Source organism: Colobus angolensis, unplaced genomic scaffold (assembly GCF_000951035.1).
Source record: "Colobus angolensis palliatus isolate OR3802 unplaced genomic scaffold, Cang.pa_1.0 Scaffold11, whole genome shotgun sequence".
Classification (NCBI taxonomy): Eukaryota; Metazoa; Chordata; class Mammalia; order Primates; family Cercopithecidae; genus Colobus; species Colobus angolensis.
In genome coordinates, this window is record NW_012112030.1 from 6,324,318 (window position 1) to 6,337,585 (window position 13,268).

Consider the following 13,268-nt stretch of genomic DNA (forward strand, 5'->3'; position numbering starts at 1 on the left):
TATATATATAATAACCAAAATAAAAAGCTCAGTGGATGGACTCAATAGCAGAATGAAGGGGATAGATAGAGAGATTAGTGAATTGGAAGACAAAATAATCTGTCAACTGAACAACAGAAACAAACTAGACAGAAAAGGCTAGACACAGTGGCTCATGCCTGTAATCCCAGCACTTTCCGAGGCCGAGGCGGGCGGATCACCTGTGGTCAGGAGTTCGAGACCAGCCTGGCCAATATGGCAAAACCTTGTCTCTAAAAAAAAAACCCTGTACTAAAAATACCCAAAAAAAGGCTGGGTGTGGTGGCTCACACCTGTAATCCCAGAACTTTGGGAGGCCAAAGTGGACGGATCACCTGAGATAAGGAGTTTGAGAACAGCCTGGCCAACATGGTGAAACCCCATGTCCACTAAAAATACAAAAATTAGCCAGGCGTAGTGGCGCATACCTGTAATCCCAGCTCCTCATGAGGCTGCGGCAAAAGAATCGCTTGAACCCAGGAGGCAGAGGTTGCAGTGAGCCGAGATTGTACCACTGCACTCCAGTCTGGGCGACAGAGTGAGACTCTGTCTCGAAATAAATAAATAAATAAAAATAAACAGAACCTTGTAAAGTGACCCCAAGTGTGTACATACCAAACAAGCTGCAAAATCTATAAAGCAAAACTGATACAACTGAAGGGAGGAATTGAAAAATATACAATTACAGGTGGATACATCAACACCTCTCTCTCAACAATTGACAGAACCACACAGAAAATCAGCAAGAACATAGAACTTAAAAACATCATCAACTACAAGGATCTAATCCACATTTATAGAACACTCCAGCCAACAACAGAATACCCATTCTTTCCCAGTGCCCCTGGAACACATGCTGAAACAAACCTTATCTTGGGACATTAAATAACCTCAACAAATTTAAAATTGCTGAAATCATATATCCAACCACAGTGAAAACAAGCCAGAAATTAATAAAAGAAAGAACACAGGGAAATCTCCATACACTTGAAACTAAACAACACACTTCTAAATAATCCATGAATCAAAGGAGATGTCTAAAGGGAAATTTTAAAAAATACATTGAACTGAATGAAAATGACATTACAAATTATCAAAATTCATAAGACATTCTTCTTCAATCAAAGGAACTAGGGCCCCTCAAAGAAATATCTGATTCTAGGATAGGGACATGAAATGTACAATGTGAGTCTCCAGCATTTTCAGTCCCAGAAAGTGAGGAAGTGCTAAACCAAAACAAAAGAAAAAACACATTCTAGTGATACGTTGAAGGGTCACAGGAGTCAGATGAAAGAGTTCCCAATGTCCAAAGCTGGAGCCACAGAATAAAGTAGTATTGGATTATAAACCAAAATTTAAAATAAATATCCATGAGTTGGACACACGGTGGGGAACAACACACACTGGGGCCTGTGGTGGAGGCAGCAAGCTGGGGGAGGGAGAGCATCAGGAAGAATAGCTCATGGATACTGGGCTTAATACCTGGGTGATGGGTTGATCCGTGTAGCAAACCACCATGGCACACATTTACCCATGAAACAAATCTGCACATACTGCACATGTACCCCTGAACTTGAAAGTTGAAGAAATATTTATATATATATATATATAAGCACATGCAGCACATGCAGATATAAATAAATGACTGGATAAATAAATGGAATAAAAGAGACAAGTGTCACCCGGACAAAATTTCAAATAAATTATATAGATACGTATGATGGCTAATTTTATGTGTCAACTTATCTGGGCCACAGTACCCAGATAGTTGGTCAAACATTCTGGATGTTTCTGTGAAAATGTTTTTGGATGAGATTTACATTTAAATTTGCTGGACCTAGAGTAAAGCATATTGCCCTCAATAATGTAAGTAGACTTCATCTAATCAATTGAAGATCGGAATGGAACAAAAAGAGGACCTCTTCTGAGCAAGAGGAAACTCGGTGGACCACCTTTGCACTTCATCTGCAGCACTGGCTCTTCAAGATTCTGCAACAGACGGTCTTTGGACTCAAACTGCAACTCTTACTCCTGAGTCTCCAGCCTGCTGACCATGACTGATACCATACTCCACCTCATGAAAGGAGAGCATAACTCCCCAATCCTTAAGTGTGGACTGAACCTTCCAAAGAGTGTAGTATGGAAAGGGGTGGGGAGGGAAAGAGTAACTTTACAGTGGAGAAACTTGACAAACACTACCTTAGCCAAGTGATCAAGGTCAACATCAATAGTCAAGAATCATTTTGATAATATATGCCCTTGATATGATATAATGAAAACAGCATTTTACATCTGTGATCTTCCTCCCAAAAACCAATAATCCCAGTCTAATTATTAGAAAAACATCAGACAAATTCCGATAGATGGACATTGCATAATATAGCTAACCAGTATTGCTCAAAACTGTCAGGGTCATCAAATATGAGGAAAATCTGAGAATCTACCACAGTAAAGAGGTGCCTAAAGAGACATGAGAACTCAATGTAATGTGGTGTTCTGGATGGGGATCTGATTGCAGAAAAGAAACACGAGGTGAACACTAAAGAAACCTGAAAGTTGTGAATTTTAATTAATAATAATATACCAATATTAGTTAATTAGTTGTAAGAAATATACCATATTCGTGTAAGATGTTAACAACAAGGGACAGCATGTGTGCAGAGCAGGGGTAAAATGAGATCTCTTTGTATTATCTACTCAATTTTTCTGTGAATATAAAACTGTTCTTAAAAATAACCTATAAGCCAGGCACGGTAGCTCACTCCTGTAATCCCAGCACTGGGAGGCTGAGGTGGGAGGACTGCTTGAAGCCAGGAATTCAAGACCAGCCTGGGCAACATGGCAAGACCCTCTCTCTATAAAAATTCAAAAAATAAAAATAAAATCAGTCAAGCATGGTAGCGGGCACCTTTGATCGCAGCTACTGGGAGGCTGAGGTGGAGGATTACTTGGAACCCAGGAGATCAAGGCTACTGTGAGCTGTGGTCACACTACTGCATTCCAGCTTGGAAAACAGAGTGAGATCCTGTCTCAGAAAAAAAAAAATAATAATAATCTATTAATATAAAGAATTTAAATAATTCACATCCATAAAAAAATCATCATCACATTTTCATCACATGGTTTTAACTGATATGTGAGAAAAAGAGCAAATGTGTATAGAAAGTTCAGAAAGAAGCCAAGGTTGAAGACGTCTGAAAGCAATACAACCTTTTTCACAATTAAGCTTCTATTTTTTACCTTAGACAAACTAAAGATATATGAGTACATAAAAAGAATTTTAGGACCAGGCACCAGGGCTCATGCCTATAATCCCAGCCCTTCAAAGGGCTGAGACAGACAGATCACTTAAGCCTAGGAGTTCAAGATCAGCCTGGGCAACAGGGTGAAACCCCATCTCTACAAAAAATACAAAAACTAACTGAGTGTGGTGGCATGTGCTTGTAGTCTCAGCTACTCAGGAAGCTGAAATAGGAGGATCACTTGAGCCCAGGAGGTTGAGGCTGTAGTGAGCTGTGTTTGCACTACTGCACTCCAGCCTGGGCAACAAAGTGAGACCCTGTCTCAAAAAAACAACAACAAAAGAATGTTATGTCCTATATATTTGCTTTTTGTTTTTTGGTTTTGGGTGTTTTTTGTTTGTTTGTTTGTTTGTTTTTGTTTTTGAGACGGAATCTTGCTCCGTCGCCAGGCAGAGTGCAGTGGTGCGACCTTGGCTCACTGCAACCTCTGCCTCCCAGGTTCAAGCGATTCTCCTGCCTCAGCCTCCCAAGTAGCTGGGATAACAGGTGCACTCCGCCATGCCCAGCTAATTTTTGTGCTTTTAGTAGAGACGGAGTTTCACCATGTTGGCTAGGGTGGTCTCTATCTGTTGACCTTGTGATCCACCCGCTTCGGCCTCCCAAAATGTTGGGATTACAGGCGTGAGCCACCACGCCCGGCATGTCCTATATGTTTGTATATTCGTAGCTTAAATTATTGTGAGACTCAACTTCTCAGTATGATCTACCTGGGAATCTTACTGGAAATACTGATTTGGGATCCCTACATAGTATAGTCAGCAACTGAATTCTAGGCACATTAACTTTTACCTTCCATGGTCATATTATTTTTCACACACTCCAATGTTGTATGAACCAGGTCTTTTGTAGTCATTTTTTCAAGAAGCTGAGAATATTTTTGAAAGAAAACTGGAAAAGAGAATAAAGACCATTTATTTTCCTGGTAGCATTATGACTTTGCTCTTTATTGTTACTTTCTTGCATTCTTTATTGAAACAAAACTTACAAGTGCCGTATTACCTGAGTAGAGGGAAAAGATTTCCCATTTTGAAACTGTAGATATCTCTAGAAATAGCTAAAAGATCAGTAGTTGGAAGAGGACACAACAGTTCCATCATAATGGATCTAAAGTCCCCCCACATTCTCCTTCAATACTTAATATAAGATGCACGCAAAGGCTAACTCTTGGGGGTGGGGGGACGGAGGGCAATAAACACTTGTATTTAGGGATGTGCACACCCTGCGACTTTGGAGCGGAGGGGAGAAGGGCAAATTAATTCTGAGGAGTTCTGGGTTGCCTTGGACAATGGAGAATTTTAAAAAGAGCCCCACATGGATCAAGAGGGCATGATTTTCTTCCTCTTCCCTCCATTACTCTCTCCATCCCAACTGGCTCTTACTCCTCAGCACACCAACGCTCCCATGTTTCTCCCAATTTAAAACTAACCCACCTCTCCCTCTAGAAACTGAACTTTTGGGCGGGCACGGTGGCTCACGCCTGTTATCCCAGCACTTTGGGAGGTCAAGGAGGGTCAGGTGTTCGAGACTAGCCTGGCCAAGATGGTGAAACCTCGTCTCTACTAAAAATACAAAAATTAGCTGGGCGCAGTGGCAGGTGCCTATAATCCCAGCAACTTGGGAGGCTGAGGCAGGAGAATTGCTTGAACCTGGGAGGCGGAGGTTGCGGTGAGCCGAGATCGTGCCGCCGCACTCCAGCCTGGGTGAGGGAGCAAGACTCCATCTCAAAAAAAAAAAAAAAACTAAACTTTTTCTCTTCCCTCCCTACCTTTCATTTGCTCCTTGACGCATCATATTCTGGGTTTTACTTCACTATTTCACTAAAACCATCCCTAAAATGGATCCTCAGTAATATCCGAGGGTTACTTAGTCCTTTTCCTATTTGACTTCCTTAAAGGCTTGACCCCAGTTACCTTTCCCCTTAGCTCTTGGGACACTATTCTCTGTTGTTTTTGTCTTACCTTTCTTGCTGCTGCTTCTTACACTCTTCCGTAAGCCCCTTTTCCTCCATCCACCTCATTTAAAATGTAACATATGCCAGAGTTCCATCCTTATCCCTCTTTCTCATACTGTTATCTCCCTGAGCGATATCATATATTCTCATGGCATCACCTGCTACCTCTATGTGAAGGACTTCCAAAGCTCAGATCTCTCCCCCTAAATCCAGACAAATGGACCAGCAGACATGTCCATTTGAGGTTCTCACAGTCATGTAAAACTCAACATGGCCAAAACTTAAGTCACCATCTTCCAACCCAAACTGGCTACTGATCCTATATTGTCTACCTCTTTGAAAAACTTAATGATTTCTGAGTTTACAAAGTCAGAATATTGGAGCCACACTTTACTTCTCTAGGTCCCTTATTTCCCAGAACTGAATATTCATCAAGCCTCTACCTCCTTTATCATTCAAAACTACTTCATCTTCTCTTTTTGCGCTAACACTAGCCATAGACCAGTCTGACAATATTTCTCAATTGAATTAGCGAATTATCCTTCTAACCTCTCTTTCCCTCCAAATTTGTCCTCATATATCCATTTTCCACACCTCTGTCAACATGCTATTTATTTATTTATTTTTTTGCTTTTCAAAACATTTTATTTTGTTATTTATTATTTTATTATTTGTTGATGTTTCAGCTATTGTATATTTATGTGTTTTCATTTCTTTCAATTGATTTTCTTTGAATCTTTATACATCATTACTATTTTTGGTGTAATTTATTCCACTTTGGGCACTTCTTCATAAGTCCAATCCGATTATATCAATTCCCTGCTTAAAATTCTTCAATTTTAAAAATTGCAAAAATGGCCACAACTTTCAACATTCCCTGTATCTACACTGTTTTGCAATGTGATTTTGCAGTTTCTTCATTTAAGAGACGTGGTCTATTTCTCCACTGCCTGGATCTGGACTGCCTGTAAGACTTCTTTCGGCCAAGGTGAGTTCTGCGCTAGTTCCAAGTTGAGACCTCAAAAGGCATTGCTTACTTTGGCTTTCAGTCTTAAAAGCCTGCCAGTTGCCATGTGAACAAACCCAGGCTAGCCTGATGAATGATAAGAGAAATGTGGCCAAATCTCTCCTGCCATTCCAGCTAACATCCTCTTCCTCAGAAGCTAAGTTGCCTGTGGCCAATACCCAACCACATATACATAAGTGAGTTCAGCCAGGACTCAGGGAATCTCCCAACTGACGCCACTCTCAATTACCAAGCCATAGATGTATGAGCTAAATAAATAGTTGCTGTTTTAATCCACTACGTTTTAGATTGGCTTATTAACCAGCAAAAGATAATTGATAAAATAACCTTTAGGAGGAAAAAAAAAATCCAAACTCTTTATCATGATATACAGCACTCTTCATGGTCTGAGTCCTGTTTATTTCTGCCACCTACAACTTCATTTCTTAGTTCTTTACTTAGCGCCATATGTTCCAGTCATGCATACTTATGTTTCCCCAAATTCCACACTCTCTCATCTCTAGGTCATTCTTGGTACACACAGCTCTAGATGTCACCTCCCCCAGGAAGCCTACCTCAGCCTCTTGCACTTATTATACTTCTTAACTGCACAACACTTACCATACAATGTTATAACTGCTAGTTCATTTTACCATTCTCTAAATTTCTTGAGACCAGGCGCTGTGGCTCTCTCTTGACTCTCTGTCTGGCACAGTGCCTGACATACAGTAGACGGACAATATTTACGAAATGACCAAAGAAATTAATAGGGAATCTACCTAAATGTACACTGGTTTTGATGCCTTTTAAAAATTTGGGGCCAGGCGTGGTGACTCATGCTTGTAATCCCAGCACGTTAGGAGGCTGAGGCAGGCAAATTGCTTGAGCCCAGGAGTTCAGGACAAGGCCAGGAAACATGAGAAAATCCTGTCTCTACTAAAAATACAAAAAAAAATTAGCTGAACGTGGTGACGCACACCTATAATCCTGGCTACTTGGGAGGCTGGGGTGGGAGAACTGCTTGAACCTGGGAGGTGGAGGTTGCAGTGAGCCAACACTGCACCACTGCACCCCAGCTTGGCTAACAGAGCAGGGGGGAAGAATCCAACAAATGCTGAAAGCCAAAGATATACAGCAATCCACCTAATTTGTTAAATTGGCTTTTAGATCCCACACAGTCTTGAGCAGGACAGGAATAATCAGAGTAAAAGTCAGTGGAGAACTCCTCCTGAAATATGTCTTCCCATCTCCTTGTTGTCTACCTGCTCATCCCAAAAGATAAGTGTCTGTGCATTCAAATAATACTGGCCTGATAAAAGCTACCAAAGAAATATAGATTTGTCCTCACTTACATAGTGTCTAGTATAGAGATGATGCCCCATAGATTTCACTCTACAATACAAATACATATACCCACATCTACGCTTCAGTTTCGCTAAATGAGAATAGATTCCATTATTTTTACAGGACAGTAACTAAATCCAAATAAAGAGTAAAATTCACAGTGGATTCCCATGAATTATGTCTCCCTAGAGAAAATTTCACTTCGGATTTCTGGATAAACTCACTTTCAAAAGTCGATTTTTAAAAGATACCCTTTCTTCATGTACAGCAGATATTGCTTATTGGTTCGGTTGGCATACTTACTGAAAAAAGCAATAAAGAATGAGATTGCCAATAGCAGGAAAAGTATCATCAACGAGGCACAAAGCAGCTTGGAAAACCCGGTATTACTCTCGTGAGGGGCAGTCCTCTCCTTGGAAGCTGAAGAAGAAGCCAAATTAATTTTATCAGTAATAAGTTCTGTCTTGACTTCCTCTTCTTCCTCCTCCTCCTTCCCTTTTCTTGGATGACACACACTTACTAATGGTATGACATTTGAAATCACATGAGAACAGGAATAGAAAGGCTATAATAATATTCACTTTAGAAACTTTAGAAAATATATAAAAATACAAATTCCTACAATTGAGGATAACTGTTATGCCATATAAGTATTAATATACCATAATATTTTGATATATATCTTTCTAGCAATTTTTTGAATGTATATATACATATATGCAAATTTTCCCACATGATTGACATACCATAAATATGGATATCTGACCTATTATTTTCCTTACACTGTATCATGAACATTTTTCATACCATTATATTTTCTTCTTTAACACTCCTTATTATGGTTGCATAGTATTTCATCATGTACTTAAATAATAGATTGTTTCCAACTTTAAATAATGCTATAGCAAATAAATTTTTATAATCATCCATGGTTACCATCTCATGGTTAGGATATTTTGTCAAATGATGAGGGGGATATCTTCAGTATTATGTAATATGATTACATTTTTAGTAAAATACATATGCACATGATATGTATTTGTATGTGGAAGGATATCCACTAAATTGCAAATTATGATTGTCTCTAGATGATAAAAGTAATTATAATTCAAATATCTGTGTACCTCTGGCTAATTTATTCTATAATGAACATGAATACTTGTGTAATAAAGAAATTATACAAAGTTTTTAAGGGGAAAACATTTCCCTAAGTGCTCTCCACACCTTCACAGAGATATTTTAGAAAGCATAACTATAGTCCTGACCCCTTCCCCCATAGCTTCTTGTACTCTATATACATTCTTCTCTCTCTTTTGCTCTATACTTGGGATATCACACATGACACCCAAATTACCTTGCATCTACTCCCAAACGTAACAGAGTGTCTCAGAGATGCAACATGCAATAGGTTCTCTGATTTCAGAAAAAGTTTCCTAGAGATTCAAGAGACTTTCTTTGTAGACTTTCTAGTCTTTCATTTGCAATGGCCTTTTGTTACATTTCCATCCATTACCAACAAATACACCCTCACCACTGTCCACCCAAACTCTTTCCCTCTAACTGATCAAAAAACAAATCTCACAAATTCATCAGGACCCCCTGCATCTGGGTTGATGGTTTCAGAAGCTGTATTCAACCTCTTAACCCCAGCCCCACTCACCCTTAGAAAACACAGGGGCATTGGCTGGGCGCGGTGGCTCAAGCCTGTAATCCCAGCACTTTGGGAGGCTGAGACGGGCAGATCACGAGGTCAGGAGATCGAGACCATCCTGGCTAACATGGTGAAACTCCGTCTCTACTAAAAAATAAAAAAAAAAAAAAAACTAGCCGGGCGAGGTGGCGGGCGCCTGTAGTCCCAGCTACTCGGGAGGCTGAGGCAGGAGAATGGCGTAAATCCGGGAGGCAGAGCTTGCAGTGAGCTGAGATCCGGCCACTGCACTCCAGCCCGGGCGACAGAGCCAGACTCCGTCTCAAAAAAAAAGAAAAGAAAGAAAACACAGGGGCATCAGAGCACTCGCCTTAGCTCAGAACTGGCATTGATTTCTCTCACCTCTATTTCAGTAAACAGAGTGGAGACTGAAGAGAGTGGCACAAAATCTTTTGTTCTCCACAATACAAATGTACACCCCGTAATGTGTATCTGCAGGCTACTCAATCTTCTGGGACTCTTGTGTTTCCCAGACATACTCAACCAGAGAACCAGCAACTCACAACACCTAGGCTTTCTTCATAAACCCTCTCCTCATCCTTCATCTCATCATTCACTCTGACCCCCAGAAAATGATCTTTACCTGCAGAAGAGGCTGAGTTGATGCCTGAGAACTTGGACTCATTTTGGAACCTCACTTCAGCATAGGTGATTTCCGAAGTCATAGTGGGAAGAGACCGTCTGCTTTCTTCAAAGAATTTGTTTCAAATCTTTCTTAAAACATCGTATGAACGAGAACCAAACATGGTGGTAGATTAACTCCTTCCTTTCACTCACCTAGAGGAGAGCAGAGGCACCAGATGGGCACGTATCTTCAAGACGGGTCTCTTGAGAACTAAGGATCACAATAAAAACCAAAAACCTCAGTTCACAGAGGCCCTTTCCTCAGGACCAGTATAGTGAGAATCACAGCCTTGAAACAAATGCAAGCAAATGTAATCAAAGTGGGAAACTAAAGGGTTGTGGAAACAGGAAGAAAAAAAAAGAGGAACCAAGCAATTAGAGAAGTCTTTCTTGAAAACCGTGTTCTTCACCAGTAAAAAATACAATTTGTGTGCTTCCACAGGCAAATGTAATTACTTTTGACCAAACAACCTGAACAAAGACTTAGGCTGCATTCATCTTATCATTTTTTGACTGATAGGCAACTTGGTAGTACCACATTCTAAGAGTATACACACAAAACTCACGTATCAGCCTCCCTACCTTCAAGAATCAGTTTCCTCCAGCATGGTGGGGAAGGCAAAGTTTAAACCGCATGCCTTCTGAAGCTGCTTCTCCATGCTCTCTGTGTTTCCTTGTTGGTAACTAGCTCCATCAAGAGTCTGCATTCATCTTGCTGGAATCTCCGGAAAGCAGCTCCCTTTATTGTGTGCGGGAGGAGCGGGAAGGCCAGCCTTCATTCCACACTTTCCTAGCCTTTTAATCCCCACACCACCTCCAAGATATATGACTATTTTTTAACAGTTAGGATAATTAAATAGAATCACAGTATAGAAGGGGATAAACTTAAAGTACAAAATATAACTTTTTCCAAAGGCCTAGAAGAAAACATTCCAAATATTAAATCCTTCCTGTGGAATCTCTCCATAGACGTGCTCCTAGCTCACACCTGGATTCTCTGCCCTCAACTCTCCGCAAATGACCCTCCTTTTCATCTCCCCGAGCTGATTCCTTCTCCTGCATAACACGCATGCATACATGCATGCACACACACACACACAAACACCCACCTCTATATTTCTATATTATTTCTGTATCTAAATATATTGAACACCGTGAGTTCACACGAATTCCTCTAATTCCAATCTAACACCACAGGATTCATTCTAGTTTTCTCCCTTCCCACATTCCTAACTCCTTTCTGTGACAGTAAGAAACCTGCTTTCATTGTCTTTCACTTACTCCTTATTTGATCAATCTCCCGGATGTCTTCAATCTCCCACCTGCTAAGATGTCCCTCTTTTCCTAGTTGGGCTCTAACTCCTGAGTCCAAGCCACCAACCCCTGCGCTGATGCCCTCCCTCCTCACTCTGAGGGTGCCAGCAAAGGGCCAGCCCACTCCCCACCCCCACGAACATCCCCCCACAAACATCCTCCTCCCCCTGCCGAGGTTCTGACTCCCTGTGCTAGGCCACTGCTCTGCAGGAAAGCCCTCCTCACTCTGCTTGCACTCTGATTCCTGATGCTGCTCCCCTAGTCACCACTTAGACCCCCTTAGGTTCTAATGCTCCACACAAGGTCACCCCATGGGTGGGAACCCTCCTCACCCTGGAGGGGTTTGACTTCCTTAGTGGGCTATCCTACCACATGGACCACCTCCTTATCCTGCTATGTTTCTGAAACCCACACCAAGCCTACCCTCTGCATAGAAGCTTTCTTCATCCTGCTTGGGCTCTGACACTCCATGCAGGCCCTCCATCCCCCAGCAACAATGCCCACCTTACCCTGCCTAGGATCTGAGTTCCCTCACTGGGCTACCCCACCACATAGACACCCTCCTTATCATGCTTGGTCTCTGAAACCCACACCAGTCTACCCTCTGCAAGGATGTTCTCTCCTCATCCTGCTTAAGTGCTGAGTCCCAACCCCAGCTGGGCCAACAGTAGGCATGGGTGTCCTCCTCACCTCTCCCACATGCTGACTTACATACCAGGCTGGCCCCAGAGTACTCTGCTTGCGACTCTGACTCCCTACAGAAGGTGACCTCATACATGGATGCCCTCCTCACCCTGCTTGCACTCCAACTCACTACACCTGACTCTCCCACCACCTCTTAGGCTCTGACCTCTCGCATCAGGCTACCCCTCCTATGGACACCCTCGTCGATCTTATCCTCTGACACCCTGCACTGGGCCATTGTCAGGAGTGGACATCTCCTCGCTCTGGTTCTCCCTGCCAGAACGCTTTCCCACCCCCACGGGGTGTTCTTCTCACTCTGCTTGGGCTCCAGCAACACTGTCAAGCCAATACCCTGCATAGTCACCCTTTTCACCCTGCCAAAGCTCTCACCCTGTGCCAGCCAGGCCACTCCTGCTCCCCCAGCCACCTCAACACAGACACCTCTCTTGCTACTGCTTTGTTTAGAATCAAATTATTTAGTAAGAAAAGGGAAAGGGGAATGACAAAGCATAAGGGAAGGGTAAGAGAATTTTAAGTTCTCCAACAATTAATTATTGGACCTAACCAGCATGTGCACGTAGACAGGTATACATGCACACATACTCCCTGAAATAATGATCATTGATTCTCAGAGGCTTTACAATCTAAGCTCACAATTAGAAAGCAAACCATATTCCTAAAATTATAGCTCTCTCCCTGGAATAAGTCACATTATAACTGGATTACACTGTATCACCAACAACCCCAAAATCCAAGTGGCTTACAACACAAACATGTATTTCTCACTCACATTACACATGTGCTTAGGGTCACCGTGGAGCTGACTGCAACTCTGCTTGTCTCCTTTCCAAGTGCTTTCTCATTCTGGAAGCTGAGATCACAGAATAACTCCTTGTTAGCTGAACCATGTAGTAGCATTCTTTATTCAGATAAGGCGTACATTGTATTTGCTCTGATTCTGTTGGCCAATGCAAGTTATCTGTAAGCGAGACAGGGAAACATACTTTGTCTACAGAAAGATATGTCAAGGGTATCAAAATTTAATCCTTTCACAAAGGAGAACATAAACATTTGGAAACAATAATAGAATCTACCCCCACCATCCCTTTAAATTATTTATCCAAGAGATCTCTTGGGCAGTGATCTCCAAAACAGGGTGCAAGTACTTTAGGCAGTATAAAAGAGGATCTGCTAAGGCACAGAGATAAAACACTAAACATCTATTTATACTGATTTAAAGTTTTGAGGAAGGTAAGCTTTACTAGTATTGATTGCATGTCATGTGTGGTATGGCACCTATTATGAGGGAAGACCGGA

The 13,268-nt window shown here is 41.6% G+C and overlaps 1 protein-coding gene across 4 annotated transcripts in view; it reads right to left on the bottom strand.

Annotated features, from left to right (window-relative positions):
- Positions 1-10,241, bottom strand: part of CLEC4A (C-type lectin domain family 4, member A) — a 14,579-nt gene extending 4,338 nt beyond the window's left edge. Inside the window, exons 1-3 of one of the 4 annotated variants that reach the window (XM_011953547.1) lie at positions 9,913-10,241; positions 7,925-8,041; positions 4,110-4,208 (exon numbers count right to left, since the gene is read on the bottom strand). In XM_011953547.1, coding sequence (XP_011808937.1) covers positions 4,110-4,208; positions 7,925-8,041; positions 9,913-9,994 — 298 coding nt within the window. In that variant the 5' untranslated portion in view covers positions 9,995-10,241. The remainder of the gene's footprint in view (positions 1-4,109; positions 4,209-7,924; positions 8,042-9,912) is intronic. The other 3 variants (XM_011953557.1, XM_011953552.1, XM_011953562.1) reach the window with 3 other exon arrangements.
- Positions 10,242-13,268: the final 3,027 nt, after the last annotated feature.